Source organism: Vanessa atalanta, chromosome 2 (genome assembly GCF_905147765.1).
Source record: "Vanessa atalanta chromosome 2, ilVanAtal1.2, whole genome shotgun sequence".
In the NCBI taxonomy this organism is placed as follows: domain Eukaryota; kingdom Metazoa; phylum Arthropoda; class Insecta; order Lepidoptera; family Nymphalidae; genus Vanessa; species Vanessa atalanta.
The window spans coordinates 12,178,144-12,190,416 of NC_061872.1; the positions used below are offsets into that span (position 1 = coordinate 12,178,144).

At 31.3% G+C, this 12,273-nt stretch overlaps 1 protein-coding gene across 1 annotated transcript; it reads left to right on the top strand.

Annotated features, from left to right (window-relative positions):
* Window positions 1-5,195: 5,195 nt before the first annotated feature.
* Window positions 5,196-11,689, top strand: LOC125069797 (kynurenine aminotransferase). Its single transcript, XM_047679378.1, has 10 exons — window positions 5,196-5,218; window positions 5,319-5,462; window positions 5,976-6,129; window positions 6,421-6,547; window positions 7,066-7,175; window positions 8,080-8,323; window positions 8,583-8,749; window positions 9,469-9,655; window positions 10,759-10,922; window positions 11,211-11,689. The coding sequence occupies exons 1-10, from the start codon at window positions 5,211-5,213 to the stop codon at window positions 11,268-11,270; spliced, it is 1,365 nt and encodes a 454-aa protein (XP_047535334.1). The 5' UTR covers window positions 5,196-5,210; the 3' UTR covers window positions 11,271-11,689.
* Window positions 11,690-12,273: the final 584 nt, after the last annotated feature.

The following is a 12,273-nucleotide window of genomic DNA, read 5'->3' on the forward strand; positions in this document are numbered from 1 at the left end:
ATTCTTTATCTGTGTACTTGTTACTAAACAGCAGACAAAGTATTTTTATAATGTCGAATACGTGTGTGACGTTCTAAACTTATCACTGTTTGTTGAAGAAAAACAAACTCTACTTTATTTTATTTATATGTAACCTTGAAGTGCTCAAAGACAAATTAAAATACTTATTATGGATTTCCCATTCCATTACAAAAAAGTTCTAAGTAATCAATAAATATAGCAATTAATTATTGAATTAATTGTTGACAAAGCACTTTCAATAAGTTTTCTTTGAAATCAATAACAAATTAAGTATAATCACTGACATTTATATTATATTTGTTTTATGACCGCCATTTATCATAATTTACAAACTTTGATAGGGATGACGCTTTGAAAATAAATTAAAGTTTTATTAACACAAAAACCGAAGTTAATGTAGTCGACATTAAAAAGAGGCTAACTTAGGGATGGCATAAGTTATGAGTATTCATTAACAAGTTTGAAACTCGGTAATAACCTCTTAAACTTTCCATATTCTCCGATTCCTTTGTACAAGTTTTCAGCAGATTTGTAAGGAAGGGATTTATAATTATAAAATTAATAAAAAAAGAATTGTTCAAACATCAAACAAAATGTTCTTTTTCAATAACAACAGGTATGATTCCTCGTCAAGTAAGCGGACTTTTAAAAATCGAATGACGTAGTTCTGGATTGTAATAAAATCGGTCCCAGATTTTTTTAAGTATCTTTCACAGATAATAAATGTTTTAAATATTAAAAAGCTAAACGAATAAAATAGAATACTATAAGTAGCGTATGTGATTATATAATTAACAATGTACATGTTTCCGAACTATATCCTTTTTAATATTAAGTTATATTTTACACTAAAACTAACTCTCTTCTCTTTTTTGCTGCAAAGAAAATCGAGTATCACTTTTATTACATACTCAACCCTCATATGAACATCATGAAATGTAAAATATTCAAGTTAAAAAAAGCATAAGTTTTTATTACGACGAAAACAAACATTCGTAAGTTCAATGTTCTACAAAGTGTCTTAAGAGGAGTTTACATTTTAATTTTAAACTTTCTTGAACTGTGTTGCAGTTCAGACATCTCGATTTAAACTTATTCAAATAAATTACTTGAAACAAGGAAATTAATGCTTCTTTCAAACTTTGATTGTTAATGTTACCAGTTTAGGGAATCGATTTGAAAATTACATTTTGATATCTTAAGTGGAACACTTTGTTCGCCTGTAGGACTTTAGGTAGAAAACATCCTTCATCACTAAACAATACTATTTAGTATTGTATTGTTGAGCACTGGCTCACTGATATTACCAATGACAGTGGCCATTACGGTGGGATCGTAACTTCTCAGCTCTCAAGGTCGGTGGTGCTTTGGTAATGTAAGGAATTACAAAACTAACATTAACACTTCTTACAGTACCCATATCTCTGGGTGGTCATCACCAGTTACTATCAGTCAAAACACACAATTCATAAATAATATATTCATACTAAACGCAAATAATTTTGAATCTGTAACCTGTATCTGACACGTACCTCAAAGCCACACAAGGATAAGTATAAACGCCTGAGAAACTACGAACTTACACAACGTATTCGTTAAACTCGATTCATTCTCTAAGCGTATTTGCAACTTTATACGAGGTCCTATTGAGAGCGCAGCGTGGGTCTTCCCTGTGGTTTTCAGTTTTCCCAATACTGGGAATTAGTTTTCTCATATTCATAATACTTATATTCAAGAATTTAATTATGAAAATATTTTATACATTGACAACGATACTCATAAATTAAAGGAAACATTTAATAATGTTGTGTCTTCTTCTTTCAAATCCATATTATATATTATAATATATTTATAATATTATAAATGCGAAAGTAACTCTGTCTGTCTTTCTATCTGTCTTGCTTTCACGCCAAAACTTCTGGACCGATTTAAATGAAATTTGGTACACAAATTGTCTTGAGCCTGAGAAAGGACATAGGCTACTTTTTATTTGGAAAAAAAGTGCTGTAAAGGGGTGAAAAGGGGGATGAAAGGTTGTAAGTTATTGAAAATATTGTCATTTTTAGAACTAGAAGCATAAATCTTATATTTTAGGCTATATATAACATATCATGACACCCACTAAAAAGGAAATTTTGGAAATTCTACCCCTAAAGGAGTGAAATAGGTGTTGGGGTTGCACGTTTGTATGGAAGTCCGTAATTTTTTAAGTTGGAAACATAATACTTTATTTTTAGGATACTGATTAAAAATTAGTACATAAATATTTAAGCGTTTCTGCACATACATACTCCTAAGGGGGTGAAATAGGACATGAAAGTATGTATGAAAGTCCGGGATTTTTGTTAATTTAGAAACAAGAAACTTTATTTTTTGATACTGATTAAAAATGACTTTTAGATATGTATTTAAGAGTTTCTAGATAATCAACCACTAAGGGGGTGAAATAAGGGTTGAAAGTTTTTATGAGAGGCAGTCATTTTTTAAGTTAAAACATGAAACTTTATTTTTGGAATACTGTATAAAAATGATAACGTACGTATTTAAGCGTTTCTAGATAATCTACCACTAAGGGGGTGAAAAAAGGGTTGAAAGTTTTTATGGGAGTCAGTCATTTTTTAAGTTAGAAGCATGAAATTTTATTTTTGGGCTACTGATTAAAAACGTGTAAAAACGTATTTAAACATGAAATAAACGATGTAAAATTTTTATCGAAGTCCGTCATTTTTTCAGTTAAAAACATGAAATATTATTTTTGGGATACTGGTTAAAAGTGAGTATATACGTATTAAAGCATTTCTGCATATTCAACCTATAATGGGTTTAATTATAACATTTTTTATATAGGTTAGTCTGGAAGTCTATCATTTTTGAAGTTAGAAGCAAGAAATTTTATTTTTGTGTCACTGATAATAAATGAGTTGATACGTATTTAAGCGTTTCTGGATATTGTACGCCTAAAGGGAGTAATAGGAGTTGACATTTCGTATACAGGTAAGTCTGGAAGTCCGTCATTTTTTAAGGTAGATGCTAGAAATTTTATTTTTGGGATACCGATTAAAAATGAGTTGATTCGCATTAATGCGTTTTTGAATATTTTACGCGTAAGAAGAGAATTTGGGTAGACATTTCGTATATAGGGTAGTCTGGAAGTCCGTCATTTTTGGGATACCGATTAAAAATGCGTTGATTCGCATTTAAGCGTTTCTGGATATTCTACCCTAAAGGCTGAAATACATACATCTTACATTAACGTAATATTTGAAGTTAATTTGTAAATATATTCTTATTCTATGCGAGCGAAGCCGCGGGTAACAGCTAGTGTAAAATAAATAATGACAAAAAGAGAGCAATCTGTGTATGTCTTCACGACGATATATTTACTAAACAACGTTTATAAGCCTCGCTATTATATATTAAAATACCTAATCAAAAACGTATGAATGGAAATGCTCAAAAAGATTTTCAAACAGACAAATATAATGGTCATTTAAATTACAATAACCAAATAATTTTAAAAATGATACCGAAACTAAGATTGCTAACGTCTCTTAAAATGCGCTAACCACATAATATCTTTTGATGTTCACCTACAAAGCTCGCTTTGTTAAGCTTCTATAAACTTTTGAAGCTTCATCGCTGACGATGAAAGTTCGCGCTTTATAATACACAAAAAGTAAGATTAATGGATATTTTTATGGACGTTTACACTCTATATTATATTTTATGAAAAAACACTTTTTGTGACCTTTGTCGTTAAAGTTTTGGAATTTGCTCGTTTTTCTTTACAGTATACTTAATATATTATTTCTGCTAAGAAAATGCTAGAACTTTATTAGCAAACCGAATAATTAACAAATTGTGGTAGCACATTTGAATATTTTTTAATAAAAGTTGGGCGCCAATTGCACTAACAAATTTCCACTTTATCGTTATGGAATCGAAACGTAGTCGTTACTGTTCAAAACCGTTTTCCTATTTTACTTAGACAACCTTTCAGATACGGTTCGGTTTTTGGATAAATATATAATCGGGATAGTATCGTAACTAATATTATTTATATTGGAAATTGGCCCTTAGTTGCGACTATTCTTTATAAAAAATTAAACTGTAGTTTATTTTTCTGAACTTTTCGGGAACATATCATAACCGTTATAAGTTAGTAGAATAAGCCCCATAATAAAAAAGAAGAGCATACTAGCGCTAAGACCTGGGCCTAAGAGCCCCGTCGTTTCTAGGGAACAATCGACTTCGACTTCGGCCAGCTTCAGCTACAGTTCATATCAAAAATTGGTCGAAGTTTTGGCTGAAGCCGAAAGTTTCCCGTCTCGCAATCTCTCTCTTGCGATCTTATTCCATTGGCCAGACTTTCAGTGTTACCCGGGGGTCACGTTGAATTTCTGATCGATTTTCCAAAAATATCAATGATTAAAGTTTAATTAATATATTATATAAAAATTTTAAAAATAATAAATAATAGTTATGAATAAAGCTTTGAATGAGTTTGAAAGAGTTTATTTGCTAGACCAGTGGAGAAAAAGTATAATGTAAAGTATAAATAGATTTTTACACTATTATTTATAGTGTAAAATAATATCATAATCTTTATTTATATATTTATTATTCATATTAAACATTATACTTGTATATTGTGTATTTGATTTCAAAACAAATGTTCACAATATGGTCTGATTTCAGATTTTATTTATTAATATTCAATATTTGCTTGTCGCTAACATAAAAATTAAAACTATATTAAATCTCTTTGTATATTTAAGGTATACTATGGATGTTATTATTGTATTAAAACAATAATTGTAAAATACAACATTAAAATAAACCGTTAGTTACTATCGACATTTCTTCTCAGGTCCACGGCCTTATTTCCGAAGCGGTTTTAATTTTTTAATAATTAATATGCAAGTGTAACTTTTTAATAAATATTGAGTAAATATATTTGACTTAGATATTGAAAATTACTACATTTACAAACTACTACTTTGTAAACGAAAACAAACTTCAAAACTTCACTGACTTTTAATCTGTCAATTATATATGTCAGTTCCTTATCATTGACTTATAAATATTATTATTCTAGGTAAAGACAATTAAAAAAATGAATTTTATGTTATCAGCAGCTATGTAAATTGTCTTTAGAGCGATTATATTATTCAAGTTAATTCAACCTTATGATAATGTAGTAATTTCTCTCGCTCTGACAGTTTAACTTGTATTTACACTGAGATAGTACATTCATATCTTTATTTGAATATTACAATCTGGCTTATCATGTTTAGGTTGAGAGGTCTTCTGAGTGCAACGATAGACATTAGCTGTTTAAAACAGTCGAATACAATTATCTGGCGAGGAAAAAGTACTTTAGAAATGAATAATAAATTTAAATTACCTGCCCGCTACGGAGCCGGCGAAAAGAGCGTCTGGTAAGTCACATTATGAATTCTTTCACCGTGTGGTGCGAAAGCTATTTTTATAATACATCTTATGTGTATTCAAACATGTGTCAGATGTTACGCAATAGTTTGACTTTCATTTCAATTGAGATTGAGATACATAAAAATAACTCCAAAGTAATAATTTGCCTCTAAACTTCTATTACCAGATAAATGTCCTGCTAATATAGAAACTGGGAGCTTGTTCCACTACTCTACTCTACTCTTTATGGATATACATAGCAGATTTTTTTATAGCATTCTATTATAAATGAGATATAAACACTGAACAGTGCTTAAATAACATAAATTTAACCATATTGTGATCCTCGTTAAAATGTTCCACGTTACTGAACTCTGATCCTAACCACTAAGCCAAAGAAGCTATACCACTTACCGAAGGCCCATAATGTATTTAAAATCATGACTAATGGTGTTATAACAATTTCATATTTGTAACTGCATAAACAGAATTGACGGTGAAATTAACCATTTACTTTAAAGGGTTGAGTACATCCAGTTAGCCGCAGATTACAAACCGGCAGTGAATCTTGGACAAGGTTTTCCAGACTACCATGCACCAGAACATGTCACTAAGGCACTCTCAGAAATTCCTGTGGGTGATAATCCACTGCTTAATCAGTATACGAGAGGATTTGTGAGTATAAAAGATATATAAATGGTGTTATATTTATTTAGAAGTAAAATATATTATTTAATAGATAATATAATTATTAGAAATTACTGGAAAAGAAGAAGAAGAAGAATTGTCAAAGCACCAACTTAGTACTTTTGGACATTGTATAACATAATAAAGTAACTTTATAGAGTAAAAACTTTAAACTTTGGTGCTTTGGTGTTCTACTTAAAAAGTAGAAATAAATTAAGAATTTTTGGTTTATCTCAATAAAAATAGGCTTTTACTTAACTTTCATGTTTTTATTTTCAGGGACATCCCCGGTTAGTTCAAAATTTAGCAAAAATATACTCCCCGCTGATTGGTAGAGAATTAGATCCATTTAATGAAATATTAGTGACGAGTGGTGCTTATGAAGCTTTGTTTTCTGCAATTCTAGGTCAGTATTTATAGTTTATATAAGTGATAACTACTTTATATGCAACACATTATATAATAAATAAAAGTAACAAATTAACCCACCTCTCATAAATTGTTATACTGCAAAACATCATAATTAGTTAGTATTGCTTTGTTCCGGTTTCAAGTGTGAGAGAATTCCTGTAATAATACAATGGACATTAATTGATGACATATGAGATTTCCTTTACATATTTCAGTCAATATAATGCAATAATGTTTCCTTTCATAAAAAAAAAATCTTTTATATAACCTGTACTGACTTTATTTGTTGATTTGAAAATAAATCTAATAAATTATTATACATCTAACTTTTAGATATAATCTATTTATTATGGTTGTTTTGATGTTAGAATGTAATTTTTTTTTTATCAATATACATAAATTCAATTTATCTCAATGGACATTTTATCTATTCAGGTCAGAGCCTAATGTTTTAAACTCTTCGTCCATAAACTGATAATAACATACAATTATTTATAATTAAATATATTCCAGGTCATGTGGAAGAGGGAGATGAGGTGATTGTTATTGAACCCTTCTTCGACTGCTACGACTTCATGATCAGGTCCGCAGGCGGTACTCCTAAGTTCATTGCTTTAAAGCCAGTGAGTCTTGTTTTGATGATTCATTTTAAGCTAAGCTTACCTCTGCAAAGGTCAGCAAAAATCTATTCTTAGAGATTTTCGTATATTGCTAGTGCGTTTTTGTATATTGCGTGTCTAGCCAATGCTAGACCTGGTGCTTGAGCTTTCAATCAATAGCACACTGAAGGTTGGAAATTGACAATGACAAAGTTCCTGTGCCTCGGAAAGCATCCTCAACCATGACTGAACTCTACCCAATTGTGTCGAATTGAAGTTCCATCAGGTTATGAAATAGCACCCATGTTTGTTCATACACTTTTTTGTATGCAGAAAACATAAAAAATAAATAATTAAACATATACAAAATAAAAGATATATTACATTATTGTACAGTGAATTTGTTGCAAAAAGTGATCTTTTTCACTCAATGTTAGTGGCCTATGTGATATTAATAGTTAACAGATTTAACATTTTATATAAAAGTATAGATATATTATTTATATGAAAGCGATCCCCTCCACATCGAATTATAGGCGTGCATTAGTGAGTGTCGCTTGTGCTTACAAGATGTCTTAGTGTGCGGGAGATGAATAAGAGTAAGGACAGCAAAAAAAATTTAAATATATTTTTAATTTTATTTCACGCATTTTATGCGACAAACGGCGAGTGATTAGATCTTATTTATAGATATAACTTTTTAAATTAACATGGTTATTTTTATTACTATAAGTATTTGAAACCAGGTTTTTTATTTTTATTTGGTAGAGCTCGATATTATATACGACATTCGTAGATAAAAGCTAGTTTGGAATTCACGGCTGGTATCAAAATTGTAAACAAAACATGAAAAATAAATAAATAAAAAAGTATCCATTATAATGTTTTACTTAAGTTAGTTATTTCAATAATTGTGAAATGTTGACAGAAATCCACTGGAGGACAACTAACATCAGCCGACTGGATCCTCAACGAACAAGAGTTATCGTCATTATTCAACAGCCGAACAAAAATGTTGATCCTGAACACCCCTCACAATCCACTCGGCAAAGTGTTCACGGCACAGGAGTTGGAGACAATAGCAAACTTGTGCAAAAAGCACAACGTCTTGTGTCTCTCTGATGAAGTATACGAATGGATGGTCTATGAATCTAACAAACATATTAGGATAGGTGAGTGGAATGATTCTATTAGAGTGACCAATTTCTTGTTGGGTCATCTACCCACTAGCCCGCTTCTCTAAGCCACCACACATTAGGGCACCCTCTGTCTTCCCGTCTAACCAAGTGTCCAAATCATCACCACTTTGATATCGTGATATTCTCACTGTCTTCAATCTTTGTCTTATTGAAATTTATAATATAGTAACATAGTAGTCTCTTACACACATAATAATTGCTATAATCATTTGCAAATGCCTTATGTTTTCAGCTGCAATGCCCGGTATGTGGGAACGGACAATCACCATTGGTTCAGCGGGTAAAACCTTCTCCGTTACTGGCTGGAAGACAGGCTGGGCCTATGGGCCCGCTAACCTCATGAAGAACCTTCAAGTTGTTCATCAGAACTGTGTATACACATGCTGTACTCCTGTACAGGTACTACATACATATATACACATTTTTAGTCCATTCCATTAGTCGAACTCCTGGGTGACAAAATACTAACACATCATTGGTCCGGCATGTGAGACAATACTAAGAAATAATTTGGCTTATAAAGGTCACGCGCGTTAAAATATTACAACAGAAGGGCAATTTCCTTTGGGAGTTCCTTTCGTAGAATATACTTTAGTTTTAATTTGACCCAGAGTATTCAATCCATTGAGGCTAATTAATGATTAATGAAATTAAACAAATATCTAATATTTTTTTATACATTTAAAAATAACGCATTGGTATATTATGTACTAAGTTAGGATTTTAATATAAAAATGAAAATTGCCATTTTTTTGTTGTTGAATTTCTTACAAAAATATTATAATTTCCTCTTAATAATATTTTTCTCTAGTATTCTTTTAAATATTTAATGTCACCGTCATTATATATGAGTAGTTACTATGACAGTATAAATTCTTTAACAAATCGCTGCATATTAAAAGTTAAAGTTTTCCGTCGCCTCTGTTCTGTTTTATGTCTATAGTAATGTTTGAAACTGGTTTAAATATACATATATATCTTTAAATATATATAATAAGTACTTTTGTGGCGACATTTGTTAAATAAATCCGAAAACATGTACTTATTTTTGAGAGTGTGCAGTGTGTTAAACTATTTCTCACTCCAAAGAAATTTCATATTAAAAAATATAATTACAGGAAGCAGTCGCCCGATCGTTTGAATTCGAACTAGCTCGAATCAACACACCGGAGTGCTACTTTGTCTCCCTCGCTAAAGAGCTCATCTCCAAACGGGACTACTTAGTTAAAGTACTGAGAGAAAACGGCTTCAACCCCACCGTACCAGATGGAGGGTACTTCATTGTAGCCGATTGGTCGAGTCTTGGTAAGGTTATTTCTAATAATTGATCTGTATATCAAACAGATTATTGAAAGTTGCATAGGTCTGTCTTCTTCTTTCGAATGCTAAATTGCTGTCGAGAGAAAGAGAAAGTATGTGTACGGTGTGTACATTGTAACTCTTCACTTGTTATACAACCTATATTTGTAAGTCTCAATACAATATATATTTGAAGTAATGATAATGTCTGGGACTATTTTTCCCGTTAGCATTTTTAAAAAATCGTCAATATTGACATTATTTTTAAATGATTTTTTGTTGCATTACCTCTGTAAAAGATATGTTTGAAAAAATATATCGCTTCACACCTTGTTTCATCAAACTGAATGTCTAGATAGATTTTTGACAACCTCCGTGGTCGAGAGTAGCGTGTACACCGATTTTCATGGGTACGCCACTCTGAGATCCCGGATTCGATTCCCGGCCAAGTCGATGTGAAAAAGTTCATTAGTTTTCTATGTTGTCTTGGGTTTGGATGTTAATACCGTCACAAACATCCAAACCCAAGACTGTGTATGTTATTTCTGATTTTCCATAATACATACAAATAAAAATGGTGAACGGTGATTTAATTCAAAATAAAACGTCAAAAATTTCGATAGTTATGATATTTCGGTTAGGTTAGTGTTTATAATTTAATTCAAATTACGCACGTCGATAAATTATAATCTACCGAAAAATAATGCGTTAAATTTTAAGCAGTATGTAACGGCTCACAATCTCGCGGGATAGATTATCATCTAACATATATAATCAAAGTTACAATATTTACTTGGTGGTAAGGCTTTGTGCAAGTCCGTCTGGGTATGTACCACCCACTCATCAGATATTCTACCGCCAAATAACAGTACACTGTATTGTTGTGTTCCGGTTAGAAGGGTGAGTGAGCCAGTGTAATTACAGGCACAAGGGACATAACATCTTAGTTCCCAAAGTTGGTGGCGCATAGTTGATGTAAGGAATGGTTAATATTTCTTACAGCGCCTTTGTCTATGGGCGGTGGTGACCACTTACCATCAGGTGGCCCATATGCTCGCCCGCCAACCAACACCATAAAAAAAAAAAATTAATGTCTTCAACAATTTCAGCAAAGAAAATAGATCTTACATCGGAAACAGACAAGTACAAGGACTACAGATTCACTAAGAAATTTGCGAAAGAGGCCGGAGTTCTAACAATACCGCCCTCAGCTTTCTACTCGGAGGAACATAAACATCTCGGCGAGAACTTCGCAAGATTCTGCTTTATCAAGGTAATATATTAGAAAAAGTTCGGCTATATACTCGAATGCATAATAAATGAGAGAATCATTAAATTGTTAAAACAAAAAGGAAACTTAAAACCGGTCTACATGCTGCTGGCTAATGACGCAGCTTGCAACTTGAGACCAAAGTTCAAATGAGCTGCATCTACCACATCCACAACGGATATTACCACAGATTTGCTTTTACTGCATTTTGTTAGCTATTTGCAGACATGTGATTTCGATATACACTTATATTATTTATTTTTATTTAAATATTATATTTTTTGATTTCAGAAAGACGAAAATCTGTCATTAACAGAAAAATTACTGAAGGAATGGAACGCCAAGAAGTAATTTTATAAAATTACATGGACTCTTTGTGATATATATAATTATTAAAATTTCATATAATATTTAAATATCCATACTGTATTATACAATTGTACTTGAGGCTGTAAGCCGAGAAACAAAGCCCATTCCACGAAACAATCTCCCAAGGGGAATAACCCTTGTGGGCTCATTGATCAATGCGCGTGACCTTCTGTGGCCATATTATTTCTTAGGATTGTCTTATAATTACCGCATTCGTCTCCTTATCTCTAGCCGCGCGCATCGACCAATGAGGTACGAGTATTTCGTTCCCTAGGAGTTCGATTCGTGGAATGGACTATATAAACATCAGCACTAAAAATGTATTTTTATATAAAGTTTTATTTAATACAAATGAATGTTACGTAAATAAAATACAGTACTTTTTAAATAAATGTGTTTTTCTTTTTTAAATAAAAGTAAAATCCAAGTTGGTACATAAATAAGAAATTATTATCATATATGTTCATTATACTCAATTTATGTATACAATGATATATTATTATCAAAATTACATTTAAAAAAAATCATTCCAACTATATGCTTTTTCTTCGACTCATCTTTTCTGTGTTGCAGAACCATTGATAGTTTGATCTCGAAAACTTCAGGATATCGTTAGTATCGTTTTTGCAATACTATCGATAGTATTAATAGTATTGTTCATGTAGAGCTATCGATACTATCGATAGCCTATCGGTACTATCGCTAACACCTTAACTATCGATAGACTATCGATATGCAACACTATGACTTTTACGTCCAAAATTGTAAATGTAGAAAAAACAGTATACTATGTTTTATTAAAACAAAAAAAGAAAGAGATACTCAAGGCCCTGAAATTATCAAATACAGTTTAAATTTAGTTAAGAAACTCCCAGATTTATAAGATAAGGAGAGATTTTTGCTCAGTATAGACAACCTGACTAAAATTAATATAATATTTAATTTTAATTACTATACCTACATATCAAAATATGATTTTTTTTTC